The sequence below is a fragment of the Trachypithecus francoisi genome, unplaced genomic scaffold (assembly GCF_009764315.1).
Source record: "Trachypithecus francoisi isolate TF-2019V2 unplaced genomic scaffold, Tfra_2.0 Lachesis_group4, whole genome shotgun sequence".
NCBI classification, from domain to species: Eukaryota; Metazoa; Chordata; class Mammalia; order Primates; family Cercopithecidae; genus Trachypithecus; species Trachypithecus francoisi.
This window is the reverse complement of record NW_022681469.1, coordinates 79238427-79260153: the sequence shown is the minus strand read 5'-3', so window position 1 is coordinate 79260153 and position 21727 is coordinate 79238427. Positions and strand designations below refer to the sequence as shown.

General features: G+C 37.2%; 1 protein-coding gene across 4 annotated transcripts in view; it reads right to left on the bottom strand.

Moving 5' to 3' along the window:
- Window positions 1-21727, bottom strand: part of GLCCI1 (glucocorticoid induced 1) — a 138374-nt gene that overhangs the window by 35998 nt on the left and 80649 nt on the right. For 2 of the 4 annotated variants that reach the window (XM_033193442.1, XM_033193445.1), the window contains exon 4: window positions 286-402. In XM_033193442.1, the coding sequence (XP_033049333.1) occupies window positions 286-402 (117 nt within the window). The remainder of the gene's footprint in view (window positions 1-285; window positions 403-21727) is intronic. The other 2 variants (XM_033193444.1, XM_033193446.1) reach the window with 1 other exon arrangement.

The window sequence follows — 21727 nt, the reverse complement described above, 5'->3', positions numbered from 1 at the left end:
TTTTTTTAGTAGAGATGGGGTTTCACTATGTTAGCCAGGATGGTCTCGATCTCCTGACCTCATGATACACTCGCCTTGGCCTCCCAAAGTGCTGGAATTATAGGCGTGAGCCACCAAGTCCGGCCGCCTGACTGCTTTTTAATAATCTTTTTATAACAATTTAACAAACTAGTAATTTAGTAGAGCTAAAGATTTATGGCTTTTTTTAATGCTGAAATGATGAATTCTCCTCCTCAAAGAACTAAAAGTAATTATTCAAATCTGGACAAGAAGAAGTTAGCCTACCTGAGTATGACTGATTGTTATATGGTTGCCATGAAGAGGTGACTGGCGATCTTTCTCCTTACTGTGACGACTACTCTGTTTACTGCGTTGTAGTTGCTGCCTCAGTTTGGCGATCTGCTTTGGGGGCAGGGAAAGAGAAGCAAGAAGAGAATAAAAGTGAATACCAAATTTTTATATTTATTTCTTCAGTTCTGGGGTATTGATTAAAAAAATTTCAAGTTTCTAAGAAGAGACAGTATTTCACCACAATGATTTACCCTTGCAAGTTTTTAGGATTAAGATTATTAAAAATGAGAAATAAATATATACTACAAATGCTTCACTTTTACAAATTTTAATAGTGTTATTGGTAAATATGCTAACTACATTTACCCAGATTATTTCAGATTTTACCTTTGTAACACCAGAAATATGTTCCTATTTGAAAACCTTTCATAAGATGAAAAATAGCATTTCAAATGCCTACTGATTAAAGTTAAACCTGAATTCTAAACATAGGCACATTAGTTTCTAAGTTCCTGTCTTACATAAACAAAATGGATCTGGTTTATCAATTACTAAACACTTTAGAATTGTAAATCCCATGACGTTGCGGAGAATCAAAGCTATTTAGTATTAGTAAATTATTAATATATTACTATATATATTACTCTTCAATCGCAAAACCTATAAAAACAAATATAATTTAGGGTATATTCTCCTAAAAGGAAGGTTCACACTTCCCTGGTTTCACAGAAAAGTCATTACTATAATATGACCTGGAATTCATTAAACTATTTACATATTTTAGGTGATATAAAAAAATTTCTGAGTATTTTAAAGGAAACCATTAACAATTTGGGGGAAGTCATTTAATGTTGGTATTATTTTCCTTGTAGAAAAGATTATGTTAATCAATTAATAATTATTCCCTGAACATCTACGATGAGCCCAGAGAGATACAACAAAGATACAATGTATTACAAAATTATCTAAATATTTACCTTGAATAACCATGGCAATATAAAGCACAATAGAAAATTACTATTAAAGCCTATAAATGCTCAAGGGTAAAAGTATATAGGTTGCTGAGAAAACTAATGTTTACCTATGGTTAACAGTAGAAGAGAAAACAATATGGAAGAAAATGAAGCACCCAAACAAGGAAGAATTTATATCGTTTCTTTTATGCTGAGATCTTTAGATGCCTTTAAGTTTTTTAAAGCTCTATGTAGCTTATGAATCTCTCATAAAATGTGCTTGCAAAAGATGTACAAATAAGATTATGTTAATATTTGTGTTCCTTCCTCTCTGTTGAACTGATATAATTTTCTTGCAGAGAACATTAATTTTCATAAGAAAATGATCAAAATTTGTAGGTAATTAATATAAATCAAGACCAATAATTCTCTATGATAAAAAAGAAATAGGATTTCAGACTGTACAATTCATTTAATTAGGACAGAGGTATAAAAGCAAAACCAGAAAAGCTTATATGAAAGAGCTCAGAATGCCTAGAGATTAAAAATATAATTTGTACTTGCTTATTTAAAAAATATTTAAAAACCTTAAAATTGATAATTATTAGTCAACCTATTTTTTCAAGGCTTCTGAGATGTCAAAATAAGCCAGAAAAGTTTTGTTCTAAGCCAACTTAATAAACCCTTGAAGACAAAAAGCCTACATCATGCTACAAACCTTACTTCACTTAGATTACTGACCTAAATAATACAATCGTATAGCTTTTCACATGTACTGTGAATTCCAAAGACAGACCTTCTTTGGGATATAACATAGTTATGCTCGTGTTTACAATTCAGTGGGAATTAGGATAAAAGTCCATCTTCCTAAATATATATTATATACTTGGCATATTTCAAATTCTAGTCAAGAAGTATGTGAGAAGCCTTCTTTCAACTTGAAACAGGTCCCAATTACACTAGCTCCAAGGTTTTAAAAAGTTAGGGAAGAAGTCAGCTGGGTGCAGTGGCTCACACCTGTAATCCCAGCACCCTGAGAGGCCAAGGTAGGTGGATCAGGAGTTCAAGACCAGCCTGGCCAACACGGTGAAACCCTGTCTCTGCTAAAAAAAATACAAAAATTAGCCAGACGTGGTGGTGTGGGCCTGTAATCCCAGCTACTTGGGAGACTGAAGCAAAAGAATTGCTTGAACCTGGGAGGGGGAGGTTGCAGTGAGCCAAGATCCCACCACTGCACTCCAACCTGGCCGACAGTGCGAGACTCTGTCACAAAAAAAAAAACAAAAAACAAAAAAAACAAAAAAAAAGAAAACCATGGAAAAGTTAGGAAATACGTGATCCTGGGTCACAAGGAATAAATAATAACTATATAGAGAGAAATTAGTATAGTCACAAAGATTAAAGCATTTATGAAATTAAATGAAGAAAAACTAGAAACTGGCCTTACTTAACATCTGAGAACCAGAAACACATTTTTTGAAAACTTAGTAACATCAGCTCTGTTTACTTGCTACTTTTGTCCTATTTCCCCCACTACTGTTAACATTTTAAAAAAAAAATAAATAAATAAAAAATACAAAACCAAAACCCTCATCCTCAAAAGACTGGCTGAGCACTTTTGCCTCAAGGACTGAAGAAGACAGAAATCTTTCTCGGAAAGAATTATATTCCACCATAGAGCAGGGAAATGGGAAATCTTAACAGGACTAAGTGATGGCAGTGAGAAAAGAAGCAGGATTTGGGGGCTTCGGGAAGAGAAGAAAAAAAGAAGGGAGCTAGCCTAAAACCAGGAAAAATGTTATAGGTTATCACTAGCAAGAGACCTGGTGTCCTCAGTTCATCCTTCTTATCCACAGGTACCCCTGCACCATGATACAAGCACAACCATCATAGGTAGCTGGAAAGAGAAGTAATCCTTATTTCTAGTGTTAGGACAATGTGGGAAGTATGCCACTGCTACCCTAAGACAGACCGCTAAACAATATTTGCTATAGAAAGACCACCCATTACATACAGCGGTTAAGGTCTCTCTATCGCACTACTATAGGTTGGTTTATAAACCAAGATTCCACAGAACAGTGTTTCAGTGGGAAAAATACATCCTGGGTGTGAGACATCTAACTGATAACCAAACTTTTAAGACATAACCAACTCAAAACTAGGAAATTAAATTTGGAAGTTAGCTCCCTACAACTTAAGAACAACCTTTTGAAAAGAGAAAATCCAATACATAAACTATAATAATTTGTATTCAATAGTTAGAAACTCTGAATATTTAAAGATAACCTGCCCTAGGGTGCCATCTTAGGTTTGCGGTTTGAGTGTTAAGCAAGCATTAAGGCACCAGACTGAGGGGTAAATTCAGGCCAGACCAAGCTCTACTCAGTAAGCTGTAGCCTTAGCAGAATACTCAGGCTACCTGAAAGAAGACTTTTCCTTCACTAAAAGACACTGTCCTTTAAAAAAAAAAAAAAAAAAAAAAAAAAAACTTATGCTAGTGGGGCTGCTTCTAATCAGAGGGAGTGTTTTTATCTAATTCACACAAAGGTGACCTATAGGGTAGCACCTGTCCAGAACATGGTGACTAAAGCTAAAATTGTATGTAACAGGAACCAAAAGTAATAACTAAAATTCTCTTCATCTTTGAAAAAGAAGGCAGAGACAACATTAGAATAAAAAGGCAGACCATATACTGGGAAAAGATATTTACAGCACATATATCCAATGAAGAATTCATATCCACAGTATGTAAAGAACACCTACAAAGCAATAAGAAAAAGTCTAAGAGTAGGCAAAAGACTTGAACAGGTACTTAGCCAAAGAGAATATCCAAATGGTCAGTATGCATAAAAAAGGTGCTCAACATCATTCTAATGAGGGAAATATAAATTAACACCCATCATAATGTCTAAACTTAAAAGATGACAAAACCAAAAAATGACAAAGACATCAAACAACTGGAACTCTCCTTCCATTGCTGGGGGTGAAGGGTGTTCTTTTATTTTAACATAGTAGCCTTGACCACAGAAGATTTTCTGGGGAAGTGCTTATATCCTCAATACTAGGTCACTCAAGGTAATAGCTCAAGAGCAGAAAGCAGAGACCTGACTCAAATTAGGCAAAAATTCTTAGTTCAGTTACCTGGATGGAGAAATGAATGACATGCCCAAGGCTGTAATTAGGTTCTAAGGTTCTTAGTAGGAAACAGTGCTAACAGAAGAGAGAATCATGCTGATTACTGAAGAGGGCTGGGCAGCTATGCTTCCTGCCTTGCATGGCAAAGAGGAATGAGCTACTGGAAAACAGAAGACCTCTGCAAACATACAACTATGATGTCTATTTCCGTTAATGACATTTCTAACAATTAACAGACATTAGAACACACCCTCTTCATGTAAAGGGATATTCCTATAATAGAAATTCATCCTTTGCCAAATGCAGGTAATATAATTTTAAACAAATTATAATTCAACATGCTGAAAATGCTCTGATGATGCACTTCTGCCTAATAACATATTCTTTCTAGCAATTATTAAGAGTAATTATAGGCCAGTTTGTCTGATGACTGTGTCAATTAACAATAGAAAAGCATCATTAAAATTTTCCTATTTAATTATTTATTGAGTACCAGCATTGTAGAAGGCACTCTGCTACTTGCTTTTATGTGAATGATCTCATTTATTTTTCAACAAAAGCACATGAGACAGGTACTATTATTATTATTATTATTATTATTTTAGAGGTGAAGAAATACAGGTAGAAAGGTTAAAAAAAGATCTTGCTAAAAGTCACACTGTTAAGTGGTAAACAAGTGTTTGGACTCAGTAAGTGGAATTCCAGAGTCTGCTCTCTTCGTCACCATTCTATACTGACTGGAGAATGAAGTTAACAACTCACAAGGAGATAAAGCTTTACAAAAATTACAGACAAATGGTAATGGAAAAGGTGACAAAGGCTGAACTGAGATAACTCCTTCCCCAAAACAATCACTGAAAGTATTAACTCAAGTAATTTTTATGAAAATATAATTTGAAAAATCATGAATCTCAAGCTGTTATTCTCTTCTTTATAAAACGGGAAATATATGACAAACTTTAATGCTTTTAAAGATCACATGTCCCAAAAGAAAGGTCTATAGACTAGTTAAAAGCAAATTTTATATATTATATCCCTCAACACATAAATTTTATATACTATATCCTTCAACAAAAATCTTAAACTTCTAAAAATAAAAATTTTAAACTTCTTCTGCCTTCTTATAAGTATGAATAATCAGTGTGGTTTTCCTGTTTTTCTTTAAAGTGTCAGTAAGTAAACCCTGATGAACAAACTGCTCTTCATTCGACACATGCATACAAACATGCACAAAGAAAACACATACGTGAAAGCACAATACATATACACAGGGAGGGGTCATCTGTAAGCACATCAACCCCTATACATCCATTGACAAACAGACATGCTTGCCCACATGCAGACTTCACATAAACCCACTGATCCAGGAACAGATATTCCACATACCACAAACCCCTGAACCCCCAGATTCACCTCTACAGATATAGCTGGCTTTGGGAGAATTTGTATACACATAAGTTTTAACATGGAAATGTATTTACAACTATTAATAAACCATATTTGTCAACAGAGACATTTTAACAATACCAGACGAAAATTTAAAAACACTGTTCACAAACTCATCTGATGCCTCAAATTTATAATATTGCAGATGAGAAAAATTCAAAAACAAAGTATCTTCCCAAGTTGAAATAGCTAAAAAATGGCAAATCCAGTTCTATATCTTTCATTTATAACCTCTATTACCTAGCAATGCTACTGAATACTGTGTAAATGTTCAGCTGTAAATAACTACCAATAAATAACTATTGGCTCATAATTTAAACCACTGCATAACTTTCTTTTTTAATGCTGGAGATATTACAAGCTGTGAAACTGAAATAATAATGAACAAAAATTTAATGAAGCGATTAAATGACTGTATACTAACTTACTGGTAAGTTTCTATATTTTTTGATAAACAATTTGTGTGACCTTCAAAATTGTTCCTATTGGGTCTGGTTTTTAAAAGATAATAAAAGGATTATAAAATATATTTACAATTCAATTAATTTAGAGACTTTACTGGATATATGTATTTTAAAAGGTTTATAAAATAATTCCTTTGATTTCAAAGAGATAATACAAAATATTCAGACTATTATCTTGTAGGTCCAGAGAAACCATTATTGCAATTGTTTTTCCCTAATATCATTACAAATATGTACTGAAAATACCAAGAATGAACAGAATGTGAGGGCAGACTGTACCCTCTCAGTAAAACTATAGTTTTATTCAAGTATAAGGAAAGTCTTACTTTAAAAAGGAGACCCTATCAATAATACTCATTAATCAATTTTGACTGGAAGCGAGAAACATCCCTAATCATTTATTTTACTCCTTCAGATGGTTCCATCTAAAAAATAATATAACCTACTAATGAGAGTGCTTACTGGTGAAATAAAGAAGCAATATGTGATTTTATTCTTCTTTCCACTGAGTGCCTTAAAGAATAGTAAATCTATCTTTTTCAATTTTTGCTTATAAACATCAGAATAGCAAAAAAAAAAAAAAAAAAAAAAAAAAAAACAAAAAACCAATATAACAGTTTTACTTATGTTCCCTCTGGGACAAAGAGTAAATGTGCTTACTGCTTTTCATAAAAGCAGTGGATTACCCAAGCTCAGTGTTCCTCTTCTATAATACGATCTACTGTATGTAAGGATCCATCTGAGTCTTCCTAATTTCCCCATGGGACTTGAGGTCCAGGAGAACTGACATAAATTTGATGTTCTTCATACTTGCTGTGCTGTGAATAATAAAGTCACTTGTCTCTAAATCAGGAGTCTTATGTCTTCTGCCAGCATTCATAAAAGAGTAACAGGTTACCTTATTAGGTTCCAAGTAGGATAAAATCAAATCTAATACCTAAGACAGTATACTTCCTCCTTTACCTCAAATGAAAAGAAAGGAGTTTTAATGGAACAACTTGGAAAGACTGATGTATGTTCCCCATAATTAAGGGGACTGGTATTTGATTCACACTCTGCACACTGAAAAGAGTGAGGTAGGATGATACAGATTTACTGCTGCATTAGAATAAATCTAAACTCCCTGTATTAACCAGACCCCCCCACACCCCCAAAAAAAAATTGGTGAGAATTTCTCAGGAGCCATTTTGGAAATCTGAGAGTGAGCCATCATGAAGGATTGTCTTAGGTCCTTCGTAAGAGGGCCACCAAGAAAGGGAAATAGAGCTCAGCAGCTGAGAAGCTGAAGGTTATTTCTAGAATTCTAGAGGCTAAGGAGAGAGTAAAAGATATGCTAACCCAGAAAGAACTGTAGATAAGAGATGTGCAGAACAGGGGATCTCCAAAGACCCATGAAAATATAAGAGAGGTTGACTTTAAAAATCCGTTAAGCCCAGAAAAAGTAAAGGCTCTTATGACAGTAGCAGTCAAGTAGGAACGTTTCTATTCCATTTCCTTTTCCCTCATTTTTCCAAGCTCCAACTCCACAGAAGTCAGAAATAGAGACTGCGGAGTTAGGGGAAAAATGAGCAAGAAAGAGAAAAGAAGCCCCTGGGATCCCTTCACCCATGGTAAGTCACGCAGCAGCAGTACACTCTGGGAGAAGGGAAGTAGCTAAAAACATAAAAAGAGATGTAAGATTTGATTATCATAAGAGATAAGAAAGCATTTACTCCCTTAAAGGGAACACAGGAGTTTAAGAGTGATCAGATTCTAATTTTCTGTCATGGGCAGAAGAACTTCTGTCACTGAATAAAGGTAGTGGGAGCTAATAATAAAAGTCCTTTTGTGATTATCACTTAAAAGTCTTAGTTGTGCTGTCTAATAGTAATTAAGCTCTTTAAGAAGTAGACTGTATCTAAAGCTTCTTTTGAAATGGTAGATGCTTTACACAATACTGAGCATACAGTCTTACTCATTTGATGTTAATCAGATTTGACACTACATAAACTAATGCAGTGTCACAAAAGGCTGATAATGAATGCTAAAAAGTTATCTTAAGCATCTACTTTTCTTCATTTTTACCTCAACTAAATGTGTGCAAATTAACTGTTGTAAAAAGTGGTAAGTATTCATTAAATCCTTATTTCCTTAGTAGACATCTTCAACCCTACTTATGCTTTATACATTAATTTTAAATTATTGTGTTATTTCAGCAAGGAAACACAAATCTAACCAATGGAAAAGTATATGCACACAATTGTTCAGAAATTGAACAACTGTATAATCTAAATAAAGGCTGGGTTAGCAAATCTCCAGTAAATACAATGCACTGTAGAAAAATCCATCTTTTCATAAAGGGAAATGATGTTTCACTTGGATTCATTTTCTTAACATGGTCACAACTTCATTGTATGCGAGCATTAACTGTGATTTCTAATAAATGCGTTGATAACCTGGTTGCCATTTCTTTGTAAGTAATATACTTTTCCCTAATTGCTAGAATGTGTGTGTGTGTGTTCTTGATCTACAGTTCCTTTATGCTATACTTAGAGGTGTTTTTTGTTTGTTTGTTTTTCCCTCCCTGTTTCTCCTCATTGAAACTGGTAGCTTTTTCATTCTGAAGACACACATCTTTCTCCAAATCTAACAAATTTTCAGCCTTGGAAAATTTCTCTTCCCTGACATTATTCTTACATTCTTGAATTCCTCAGTTATCTTTGTCAACAAAAAAAGTCAAACTCTGTATTTGAAGGTATTTATTGTGAGCCAAATATGAGTGACCGGGCCAGGCACGGTGGCTCAAGCCTGTAATCCCAGCACTTTGGGAGGCCGAGACGGGTGGATCACGAGGTCAGGAGATCGAGACCATCCTGGCTAATATGGTGAAACCCCGTCTCTACTAAAAAATACAAAAAGCTAGCCGGGCGAGGTGGCTGGCGCCTGTAGTCCCAGCTGCTCGGGAGGCTGAGGCAGGAGAATGGCGTAAACCCGGGAGGCGGAGCTTGCAGTGAGCTGAGATCCGGCCACTGCACTCCAGCCTGGGCGACAGAGCGAGACTCCGTCTCAAAAAAAAAACCAAAAACAAAAAAAAAAAACAAATATGAGTGACCATGGCCCATGTCACAGCCCTGAGCAGAACATGTGGCCAACGTGGCTGGGGCACAGCTTGGTTTTATACATTTTATGGAGACATGAGACATCAATCAAATACATTTAAGATATACATTGGTTCAGCCCACAAAGGCAGGACAACTCGAGGCAGGGGCTTCTGGGTTATATAGGTAGATTAAAAATTTTTCTGATTGGCAATTGGCTGAGTTATTATCAATAGAAAGGAATGTCTGGATTCCGATAAGAAGTTATGGAAACTAAACTTTTATTGTGCAGAAGAAGCCTCCAGGTAGCAGGCTTTAGAGAGAATAGATTGTAAATGTTTCTTATCAAACTTAAGGTCTGTGTTGATGTTAAATGCTGGTCAGCTTTTCCCAAATTCCAAAAGGGAGAAGGGTGTAAAGAGGCATATCCACCCCTGCTTCCCATAATGACCTGAAACAGTCTTTCAGGTTAACTTTCAGTTCCTGGCTGAGAGGAGGGAGTCCACTCAGATGGTTGAGGGAGGGCTCTGAATTTTATTTTTGGTTTATGTCTTCCATGTCTCTTCTCTTTCACGTTTTAAACCTCTTTACCTCTTTGTTCTACGTTCTAGGTGACTTGATTCATCCTAAGTTTCAATTTCAATTCCCAGTTGATAGTTCTGATTCACGAATTCTCTCTTCTGTTATGCCAACTTGACTTTAATCCACCCAACAGTTTATTTTTATCAATTTTTTTACAAGATTTGCAAGTGGCCCCTTTTCATTCCACCTGTTCTTATTTACTTCTCTCATAGTGAATTATGACTTCATTTGAAAATCTTAAACATTTATAAGGTTTTTTTTTTTTTGGAATTGTGGTTCTTACTCTCATTTCCTCAGATGTAAATGATCCTACTTAATATGTCTGATATCTCTTATGGCAATATATTTCCTTATGTTTCCTAAGATATTTGTTTGCAAGTTCATTTTATGTGGAAGTTTTATCCTCTGTGAACTCCTGCCTGCTGTGTAGTTGCATGGTTACTCATGCCCTCTGGAGTTACACAGCTCCAGAGCAGGTCTAACATTAACAAGACTGGAACTTTGGTCCTTCATGAGTAGAGCTCTAATCCAGGTGCTACCTCTACATATATTATAGGGTTACATTCCTATTTTTGCCTAACTGCCTCATTGAGTCACAGGAAAATACCAACAGTGTCAGGCGGAATTATTTCAGGTATAGTATTTCAGGTATAGGTGCACTGCCTAAAACACGGTCCCAGTTCCCTACTTTTATACTGAGAATCCAGTTCCAATCTCCTGCCATTTGCAAAATACTTTGGTTCTCTTTCCCACGAAGATCACCTAGGTTTCTGTACAATAGGTCCTTTCATCATATTGATTGAAAACAACCAATTCCAGCTGGGGCCACTGTGTGGCATTTGCAATCTCTCCCCATGTCTGCATGGCTTTTTTTCTGGGTACTCTGGCTTCCTCCCACATCCCTAATATGTTGCTGTGTCTAAATGTTCCCAGTCTGAGTGAGTGTGGGTGCATCTGTAGGTGTGCCCTGTGATGGAATGGCATCCTGTCCAGGGTTGGTATTCACCCTGTGCACTAACCTTCCAGGATACACTGTGGCCACTCATGACCCTGCACTGGAACAGTTGGGTGAGTAATTATAATATCTTATTTTTATTACTCTTTCTTAAATTTATGTCCAGTTCACAGTTATTTCAATGTTTAAAGTTTTTTGGTCTTTATCTAGAAGTCTGGTGATGTTTTTATAACCAGAAATATGCCATAAGGACTTAACTCTTGTTTCTGTCCATTAGCCTACTTGGTAAAACTGGTTTCATTATACATCATTTCCTTTAAAGTCAGAGTTTCCAAGAACCTACTGACAACATTGAGGACTTACTGTAAGCATCAACATCCACTCATCACTAAAACTTTCTTTTCTATTTCTATGGTCTGTTGAGATTTTTCTTGTCTTAAATGTAGATAAAATGTATTTACTTATGATTAAATTTTTTCACACTGCATTCTTATAGGCTTGGAGCAAAGTAAAGGCATAGTATATACAAGTGCTTTTGCTGACATTTTAATCAGAAATCCTGAAGCAAATTATCTGATAGGGAGAGTATACATGTGAATTATGAAGAATAGATGTGCCAGGCACAGTGGCCCACATCTGTAATTTTAGCACTTTGGGAGGCAGAGGCTGGACAATCGCTTGAGCCCAAGAGATTGAGACCAGCCTGGGCAACATGCCAAAAACTTGTCTCTACAAAATATGCAAAAATTAGCCAGGTGTAGTGGCATATGCCTGTAGTCCCAGATACTCAGGAGGCTGAGAGGTAGAAGGATTACTTGAACCCAGGGGGTCAAGGCGTCAGTGAGCCGACATCACACCACTTCACTCCAGTCTGCATGACGGCAAGACCGTGTCTCAAAAAAAAAAAAAAGAACAAAAAGGAATGGATGTAATACTGTTTAATTTGATCCTATGTCAAGGAAGATGATGACACATTATTTCAAAAAGCACTGAACTTTAGTGGTCTGTAACTTTTAATAATATTTAGTGCTTTGGTCAGGTGCGGTGGCTCATGTCTGCAATCCCAGCACTTTGCGGGACTGAGGTGGGTGGATCACGAGGTCATGAGATCGAGACCATCCTGGCTAACATGGTGAAATCCCGTCTCTACTAAAAATATTTAAAAATTACCCAGGTGTGGTGGCGGGCACCTGTAGTCCCAGCTACTCAGGAGGCTGAGGCAGGAGAATGGCGTGAACCCAGGAGGCAGAGCTTGCAGTGAGCCAAGATTGCACAACTGCACTCCAGCCTGGGCGACAGAGATTCCGTCTCAAAAAAAAAAAAAAAATTAGTGCTTCAACAGTAGTTTTGATTTTTCATAATTTTCTCAAATTATAATTGTTGCCATCTATTACAACTATTCTTCCTTTTTCATGTTTAGTCTTCACCCATGTACTCTCATCATATTTATAGCCCATTATACAGAATTTAGTGTCTTCATGAAAATCACATTAGTCTTTTATATCGATTCCCTTTTTTCAGTTTTATTGAAGTATAATTTACATTCCATTAACTTTATCCATCGTAATAGTAAAATTCATAAGTGTGCTTGTGATTTCTAATAAATTTCTCATCAATTTACAGAGTTATACAACAAGAATCACAATCCAGTTTTAGGAATTTTTCATCACCCCCCAAATTTCCCTTCATTCTATTTATTGCCAATCACCAGTTTCCTGGTCACAGGCAACCATAATAGGCATTTTTTCCTTTCTATAGATTTGCCTTTTCTGGAATTTTGATAAAACTAGAATCATATAACATGTAGTCTTACTCATCTGACTTCACTTAGCAAGGAATGGCAAGCTATGTTCTGCTGGCCGTATCTAGCCTGTCACATGTTTTTGCAAATAAAGTTTTACTGGAACACAGTCAAATCTACTCTATACTGCCTATGGCTGCTTTCACACTACCACAGCATTGCTGAATAAAGGCATACTTTTGAGATATTGAAGGTTTGATTCCAGACTACCACCACCACAAGAAATAAAAAATATAGCAACGAAGTGAGTCACATGATTTTTTTTGGTTTCCCAGTGCAAATAAAAGTTATGTTTATACTATACTGTAGTCTATTAAGTGTGCAACAGTAGTGTCTAAAAACAATATACATACCTTAATTGTAAAATACTTTATTGCTAAAAAATGCTAACGATCATCTGAGTCTTCAGCAAGTTACAATATTTTTTATGGTGAAGGAATTCAGATGTTAGCTGACTGATCAGGATGGTGGTTGCTGAAGGCAGAAGCAGCTGTGGTAATTTCTTAAAACAACAGTTAAGTTTGCCGAATTGACTGACTTTTCCTATCATAACAGATGTCTTCGCAGCATGTGATGCTGTTTGATAGCATTTTACTTACAGGCCTTCTTTTAAAACTGGAGTCAATCCTCTCAAACCCTGCTACTCTTTATCAACTAAGTTTATGTAATATTCTAAATCTTTTGTTATCATTTCAACAATGTTCACAGCCTCTTCACCAGGAGTAGATTCTATCTCAAGAAACCACTTACTTTGCTCATCCATAAGAAGCAATTCCTCATTCAAGCAAATTTGATCACGAGATTGCAGCAAATCAGCCACATCTCCAGGTTCCACCTCTATTTTTCAAAGAGACAGGGTCTTGCTATGTTGCTCTGCTTTCAAACTCCTGAGATTCAGCCTCAAAGTGTTGGGATCATAGGCATGAGTCACTGCACCCAGTCCAGGTTCCACTTCTAATTCTAGTTCTCTTGCTATTTCCACCACATCTGCAATGACTTCCTCCACTCCAGTCTTGAACCCCTCAAAGTCATCCATTAAGGTTGGAATCAAGTTCTTGCAAGCTCCTGTTAATGATATTTTGAAATCCTCCAATGAATCACAAACATTCTTAATGCCATCTAGAATGGTGAATCCTTTCCAGAAGGTTTTCAATTTACTCTGCCCAGATCCATCAGAGGAATCATTATCTATGGTACCTGTAAGCCTTATAAAATGTACTTCTTAAATAATAATAATTGAAGATTGAAATTACTCCTTGATTCACAGACTGTAGAATGGATGTTGTGTTAGCAGGCATGAAAACATTAATTTTTTTACATCTCCATCAGAGCTTTTGGGGACCAGAAAAATTGTCAATAAGCAGTAATATTTTGAAAAGAATCTCTTCCTTTTTTTTGAGCAGTATGTCTCCATAGTGGGCTTAAAATATTCAGTAAACCATGCTACAAACAGATGTGCTATCATCCAGGCTTTGTTGTTCCACTTTGTAAAGTACAAGCACAATAGATGTAGCATAATTCTTAAGGTCCCCAGGATTTTCAGAATGGTAAATGAGCACTGGCTTCCATTTAAAGTCATCAGCTGCAACTGGGTGTGGTGGCTCATACTTGTGATCCCAGCACTTTGGGAGGCCGAGGCAGGAGGACTGCTTGAGCCCAGGAGTTCGAGACCAGCCTGGGCAACATTATGGGACCTTGTCTCTGTAAAAATAAAAAATAATTAGCTGGGTGTGGTGGTGTATGCCTGTAGTCCCAGCTACTTGGGATGCTGAGGTAGGAAGATTGTTTGAGTTGCAGTGAGCTATGATCATGCCACTGTACTCCAGCCTGGGTGACAGAGCAAGACCTTGTCTCAAAAAGAAAAAAAAAAAAAGCTCCTAACAAGAGAGTCAGCCTGTCCTTTAAAGCCAGGCATCATCAACTTCTCTCTAGCTATGAAAGTCTTATAGAACATCTTATTCCACAATAAAGCTGTTTTGTCTATATTGAAAACCTGTTAGTGTAGTCACCTTCATGAATGATCTCAGCTAGGTATTCCAGTTCACTTGCTGCAGTTTCTACATCACCACTTAGTACTTCTTCACCTTGCACTTTTACATTATAGATATGGCTTCTTTCCTTAAACCTCAGAACCAATGTCTGCTGGCTTTAAACTTTACTTCTGCAGCTTCCTCTTCTCTCTCAGCTGTCACAGAATTGAAGAGAATTAGGGCCTTTCTCTGATTAAGCTTTGGCTTAAGGGAATGTTGTGGCTGGTTTGATCTTTTATCTAGTCCACTCAAATTTTCTCCATATCAGCAATAATGCTGTTTGTTTTGTTATCATTCTTGTGTTTGCTTGAGTAGAAGTTGTATTTCCTTCAAGACCTTACCCTTTGCATCCACAGCTTGGTTATTTGGGTGCAAGAGACGTAGTTTTTGGTCTCTACTGGCTTTTTACATGCCTTTCTCACTAAGCTTAATCATTCCTAGCTTTTGACTGAATGTGAGACAGGCATGACTCTCCCATTCATCTGAACACTTAAGAGGTCACCATAGGGATATTAATTGGCCTATTTCACTATCATTGTATCCCAGGAAAAAAGGAAGACCAAGAAGAGGGAGAATGATGGGAGAATGGCAGGTCAATGGAACAAAGCACATCCATACATTTACGGATTAAGTTTGAATGATGCTGCTATAAACATTTGTGTATAAGTCTCAATGTACACATGTGTTTTCATTTTTCTTGTACAGACTTTTAAGAATGAAATTGTTGGGTTGTATGCTAAATTTCTGTTTATCTTTTTGAGGAACTAGTAAAGTGTTTTCCAAAGTGGGGTTTTACCACTTTATATTCCTAACAAAGTCTGAGAGTTCCAGGTCCTCCAAATCCTAACCAATGCTTGGAATTAATCCGTCTTTTAAATAATAGTCATTGGTGTGTGTGTGTGTGTGTTAATTATATCTCACTATGGTTTTTAATTTTTCTGTTTTTTTTTTTTTTGAGTCAGGGTCTTGCTCTGCTACCCTGGCTGGAGTGCAGTGGCATGATCACGGATAGCTCATTGAAGTCTCAAACTCCTGGACTCAAGCAATCCACCTGTCTCAACATCCTGAGTAGCTGGGACCACAGGCATGCACCACCATGCCTAGCTAACTTTTGTATTTTTTTGTAGAGATGAAGTCTTACTATGTTGCTCAGGCTGGTCTTGAACTCACGAGCTCAAGAGATCCTTCCATCTCAGACTTCCTAAGTGCTGGGATTATAGGTGTGGGCCACCACACCTCCTTCATTGTGGTTTTAATGTTCATTTTCATAATCACTAATGAATGATGTTGAGCACCTTTTCATGTGGTCATCTGCCATTCAATGTATGAATTACTCTTTGATGAAATACTTTATTATTATCTATTTTTATATATTTAGGGGGTAACGTGCAGTTTTGTTACATGGACATATTGTGTAGGGAAGCCTGGGCTTTTTTTTTTTTCCCGAGACAGAGTCTTGCTCTGTCGCCTAGGCTGGAGTGCAGTGGCCTGATCTCGGCTCACTGCAACCTCTGCCTCCTGGGTGTAAGCGATTCTCCTGCCTCAACCGCCCAAGTAACTAGGATTGCAGGAGTCCGCTACCATGTTCAGCTAATTTTTGTGTTTTTAGTAGAGACGGGGTTTCACCACGTTGGCCAGGCTGGTCTCAAACTTCTGACCTCAGGTGATCCACCCCACTTGGCCTCCTAAAGTACTGGAATTACAGGTGTAGGTGACTGCGCCTGGCTGAAGTCTGGGCTTTTAGTGGAACCATCACCTAAATATTGTAACCATTAGGTAATTTTTCATCCCTCACCCCACTCCAACCCTTCCAAGTCTCCAACATCTATTATTCCGCCATGTCCATGTATACATATTTTTTAGCTTCCACTTATGATGAGTAAGAACATGTAATATTTCACTACTTCTGAGTTATTTTAAGATAATGCCCTCCAGTTCCATCCATGTTGCCACAAAAGACATGATTTCATTCTTCTTTATGAAATAATAGTATTCCATTGTGTGTATATATACATATACACACACACAGACACACCACATTTTCTTTATTTGATCAGTCATTGACACTTAATTCCTTATCTTTACCACTCTGCATAGTGTTGTGATAAACATTTGAGTGGAGGTGTCTCTTTAATACAATTTCCTTTATTTTGGGTAGATACCCAGTAGTGGGATTACTGGATCAAATGGCAGTTCCGTTTTTAGTTCTGTGAGAAATCTCCGTATTTTCGCACAGAGGTTGTAGTAATTTACATTCTCACAGTGTATAAAGCATTCCCTTTTCCTCACCAACATTTATTTTTTTTTTTGACTTTTTAATAGTCATTCTGACTGGTATAAGGTGCTATCTTATTTTGATTTTATTTTACATTTCTCTGGTAATTAGTGATACTGGGCATTTTTCATCTCCTTGTTGGCTATATGCATGTTTTCTTTTGAAAAACGTCTGTTCATGTCTTTTGCCCACTTTTTAACAGGGTTATGTACTTTTTTTTCTTGTTGCATTGACTTCCTTGTAGATTCTGCATATTAGTCCTTTGTCAGATACATAGTTTGCAAATATTTTCTTGCATTCTGTAGGTAATCTATTTTCTCTGTTATTTATTTTGCTATGTAGAGGCTTTTTAGTTTAATTACTCTCATGTGCCTATTTTTGTTGCATTTGCTTTTGAGGTCTTACTCATAAATATTTTGCTTAGGCCAATGTTCAAGTTTGTCCTAGGTTTTCTAGGTTTGTCCTAGGTTTCCTCCAAAATGTTTCTAGATTCAGGTCTTACATTTAAGTCTCTAATCCATCCTGAGTTAATTTTTGTATATGGTGAGAGATATGGGTTCAGTTTCATTCTTCTACATATGGCTACACAATTTTCCCAGGACCGTTTATTCAATAGAGTATCCTTTCCCAAGCATACGTTTTGTCAGCTTTGTTAAAAATCATTTGGCTTTATTTCTGGGTTCTCTATTCTGTTCCATTGATTTATGTGTTTGCTATCCTACCAGTAGCATTCTGCTTTGGTTACTATAGCCTTATAGTATACTTTGAAGGCAGGTAATGTGATGCAATAAACTTTTCTTCTTTTTTTGCTTAAGACTGCTTCCACCATTTGGGCTTTCTATGAATTTTCAGATTCTTTTTTCTAATTCCATGAAAAATGACCTTGGTATTTTGATAAGAATTATACTAAATATGTAGGTGGCAATTTTAACCATATTAATTTAAGCTCTTACAATCCAAGAGCTTAGAATGTTTTTCCATTTGTTTTTGTCGTCAGTGATTTCATTGGTATTCTGTTCCATGCATTAATGAGAAGAATGTATATTATATGGCTGTTGTGAATGTTCTGTAAATGTCTGCTAGGTCCATTTGATCTAGAGTCCAATTTAAGTTCAGTGTTTCTTTTGTTGATTTTCTGTCTTGATGACCTGCTTAGTGCTGTCAGTGTGGAGGCTGAAGTCCCCAACCCACTATTATTGTATTACTATCTGTTTTCTTAAGTATAGCAGTATCTGTTTTATGAATCTGGGTGGCCTAGTATTGAGTGCATATATATTTAGAATTGCTATATCTTCTTGTTGAATTGATTCCTTTATCATTATTAATGACCTTATCTTTTTTTTCCTGTTGATTTAAAATCTGTTTTATCTGATGTAAGTATGACTACTCCTGCTCACATTTGCTTTCCATTTGCATGGAATGTCTTTTTCCGCACCTTTACCTTGAGTCTTTAAGTGTCTTTAGCAGTTAGATGGATTTCTTGTAAGCAGGATATGGTTAGATCCTGCTTTTTAATCAATTCTGCCAAGCTACATCTTTTAAGTGGAGCATTTAACCCATCTATGTTCAAAATTAATATTGGTATGTGAGGTTTTGTTCCTATCATAATGTTAACTTACCTAGTTGCTTTGCAGTTTCAGTCGTGGAACTATTTTACAAGACCTGTGAGTTTTATCCTTTCATGTGTTTTTATGATGGTGAGTGTCAACCTTTAATTTCCATGTTTAGAAATCCCTTGAACATTTCTTGTAGGGCCGGTCTTGTGGTGATGAAGTGATTAATTCTTTTAGCATTCAAGTGTCTGGGAAATACTATTTCCCCTTCACTTACCAAGCTTAGTTTACCAGCATACAAAATTCGTGGTTGAGTTTTCTTTTTCTTTTAAGAAGTCTGAAATTAGGCACCCAACCTCTTTTGGCTTATAGGGTTTCTGCTGAGCATTCTGCTGTAAGTCTGTTGGGGTTTCCTTTATAGGAGATTAAATGCATTTCTCTTGCTGATTTTAGGATTTCTTTCCTTCACATTGACTTTAGATAGTCTGAAGACTATATATCTTGGTAAAGTCATCTTGCAATACATCTCTTGGATTTCCTGGAGCCTCTTCTATCTCAACATCTAAATCTCTAGTGAGATGAGAGAATTATTCCTCAGTTATCTCCTCACATAGGTTTTCCAAACTTTTTACTTTTCCTTCTCCCTCAGGAAGAAACCTTCTCCCCATGAGTAAGTTTGGAGGTTTTACATAATCTCATACTTCTCAAAGGCTTTGTTCATTTTTCCAAATTCTGTTTTCTTTTTCTAGCTGGATTAACTTGCAAGACCTGTCTTCATGCTCTGATATTCTTTCTTCTCATTAGTCTAGTCTACTTGTTAAAACTTTCAACTATATTTTGTAATTCATTCAATGAATTTTTCATTTCTAAAAGTTCTTGTGGATTTAAAAAAGGATCTCCTAATACATTTTTCATTCACATCTTGAATTGTTTTTCTGATTTCTTTGTATTGTTTTTCAACTTTCTCTTGGATATCACTGAACTTTAAATATCACTATTTTGAATTCTTTATCTGGTATTTAAAAGATTTCACTTTCATTAGGATCTATTGCTGCAGAGTTAGTATGATCCTTTGGAGGTGTTGTAATACTCTGTTTTTTCATACTTCCAGAATTGTTTCTCTGGTTCCTTCTCATCTGGATGAAGTATCTCTTCTTATTTTTGAATTTACTTTTGTTTGGACATGTTTTTTTCCCCATCTACTATAATATACATTATGTAAGGCCTTTTGGCTTTCATTCTGGGTGCTTTCCACTGAAAGGAAAGTTTCTATGAGTTACTTGATTACAGACATGCTTTGTGTGACGGCTTCTCAAATACTAGTTGTAGAAGTGATGTACTGGGCATGTGAACAAACTCACTGTCTCTTGGGCCAGGATGGCGGAGGTCTCAGGAAGTTTATCTCATTACCCAGAACTGTGCACCTGTGTTAGCAGATTTTGTACTGGGTTGTGCAATTTAACCTACAGACCAATAGGTGGTGCTTACGTGTAAAGGCCAGCTGCAGCAGAAGCAGACAGGTATATGCTTGATCTTTGTTTACTGGAAGGATCTCTCTGTTGCCTCAAATTGGCCAGACTGTGTAATGTACAGTAGCCTAAGATCCCTGTTCAGTCCCTGATGGGGACAAAGCTAGGTAAGCTAAACCACCAAGCCTGCTCTTCAGTATTCCAATGGTGGACACAGGCACTAGCCCTGAAGCAGATGGTGAGAGGAGCTCCCCATAGAATGTGACAAGCTCTCTGTGTAGGGGAGGGAACTGCCCCAGCTCCATACCTAGGCAGGCAGGAACATGATTTGCCTCCCTGTCACACCCCTGTTTGGGACTCGGGACACTCTGATGGGACAGACAACACTGTCTATATCCAGGCTGCAATGTAGCCAAGGGGTGTGAAATATGCCTGTCCCACAGCTTGCTGCCAAAATGTCTTTGGTGTAGAACCTGTCTTTGGCCTAAAACATACACCTTTGTGGCTCTCCTGATTTCTACTGCAGGAACACAACAACTCCACATATAAAGGGGGAGGTGCCCCACCTTTCACACAAGCCTGGGCCCGGCTTGAATAAATTCTTTTCTTATTTTTTAGATTATCACTGTGGACACAGCCATACCTAATTGCCCTAGAATGGCTGTCTTCTGATATTCTTGTACCAACCTCCCATAGGAGAAGCCATGGCTGTGTCCGCAGCAGTGGACAAGCTGCAGAGGAGAGATATCCCTTCTCCACATCTGTGCTTGAGCACTGAGACCACGTGGCTGCTGGGATGGAACCTTGTTCCTCCCTTGAAGAGCCAAGCACAGTGCCCATTTCTGCACTGGAAGTGGCAGCCACTCTCAGCCAAGTGGGGAGTTCTTGGGCAAAGGACAGCACACACTCTGGCCACCTTGTCATAAGGGGTACCCCTTCTGTGCAATGCACTTTCCCTTCCCTTAGGAGCAGCACTCCCTGAGGGATAGACCACTGAGAATCCTGCAGCTCCCGTGGGTCCAGCCAGCCCTATATGGCTGCTACAATCTGAGTGAGTGCCAGGGAATGTCTATATGGGATCCAGTGAAGTGGAGACACAAGGGCTGAGGTTCCTTGGGCAGGACTCAGTCCCTCAACAGGTATGTCCCAAATACTGGATCTGCCATCACAGCTTGGGTCCTCAGGGAGGGCAAGCGACCCAGCTCGAGGTAGTAGTCTGGGGTAATGCTCTTAGTAAGTCCCCAAATCACCACCCACACCAGTGTTTGGGTTCATAAGGGCAGAGGAACTCTCGAATACTAGCAGTTTGCTGAGACGGGAAGGTGAGCCAAAAACACTCCCACCTACCCTTTCAACAAAATAGCAAGTCCCTTGGGCTTCCTAGCCAATCTATGCCAGCCTCTTTTTCCTTTTTTTTCTGTGTCCTAGCTTCTTCCTGTGAGTTCTCCACTGGACTCCAGCACTCTCCCCTTGATACTCTATTCAAGTTATGATTATTCACTTGTAACCATGGTTCTTCTTTCTGAGACCTGGTGTCTGATGTCTCTCATCAGCCATCCTCTTCTCTGGTGAAATACTTCTATTCAAGTATCTTATCCATTTTTAAAGTAGATTACTTATCTTCTTACTGATTTGTAAGAATTCTTTATATGTTCTATGTAGAAGCCCTTTATCAAATACATGATTTGCTAATATT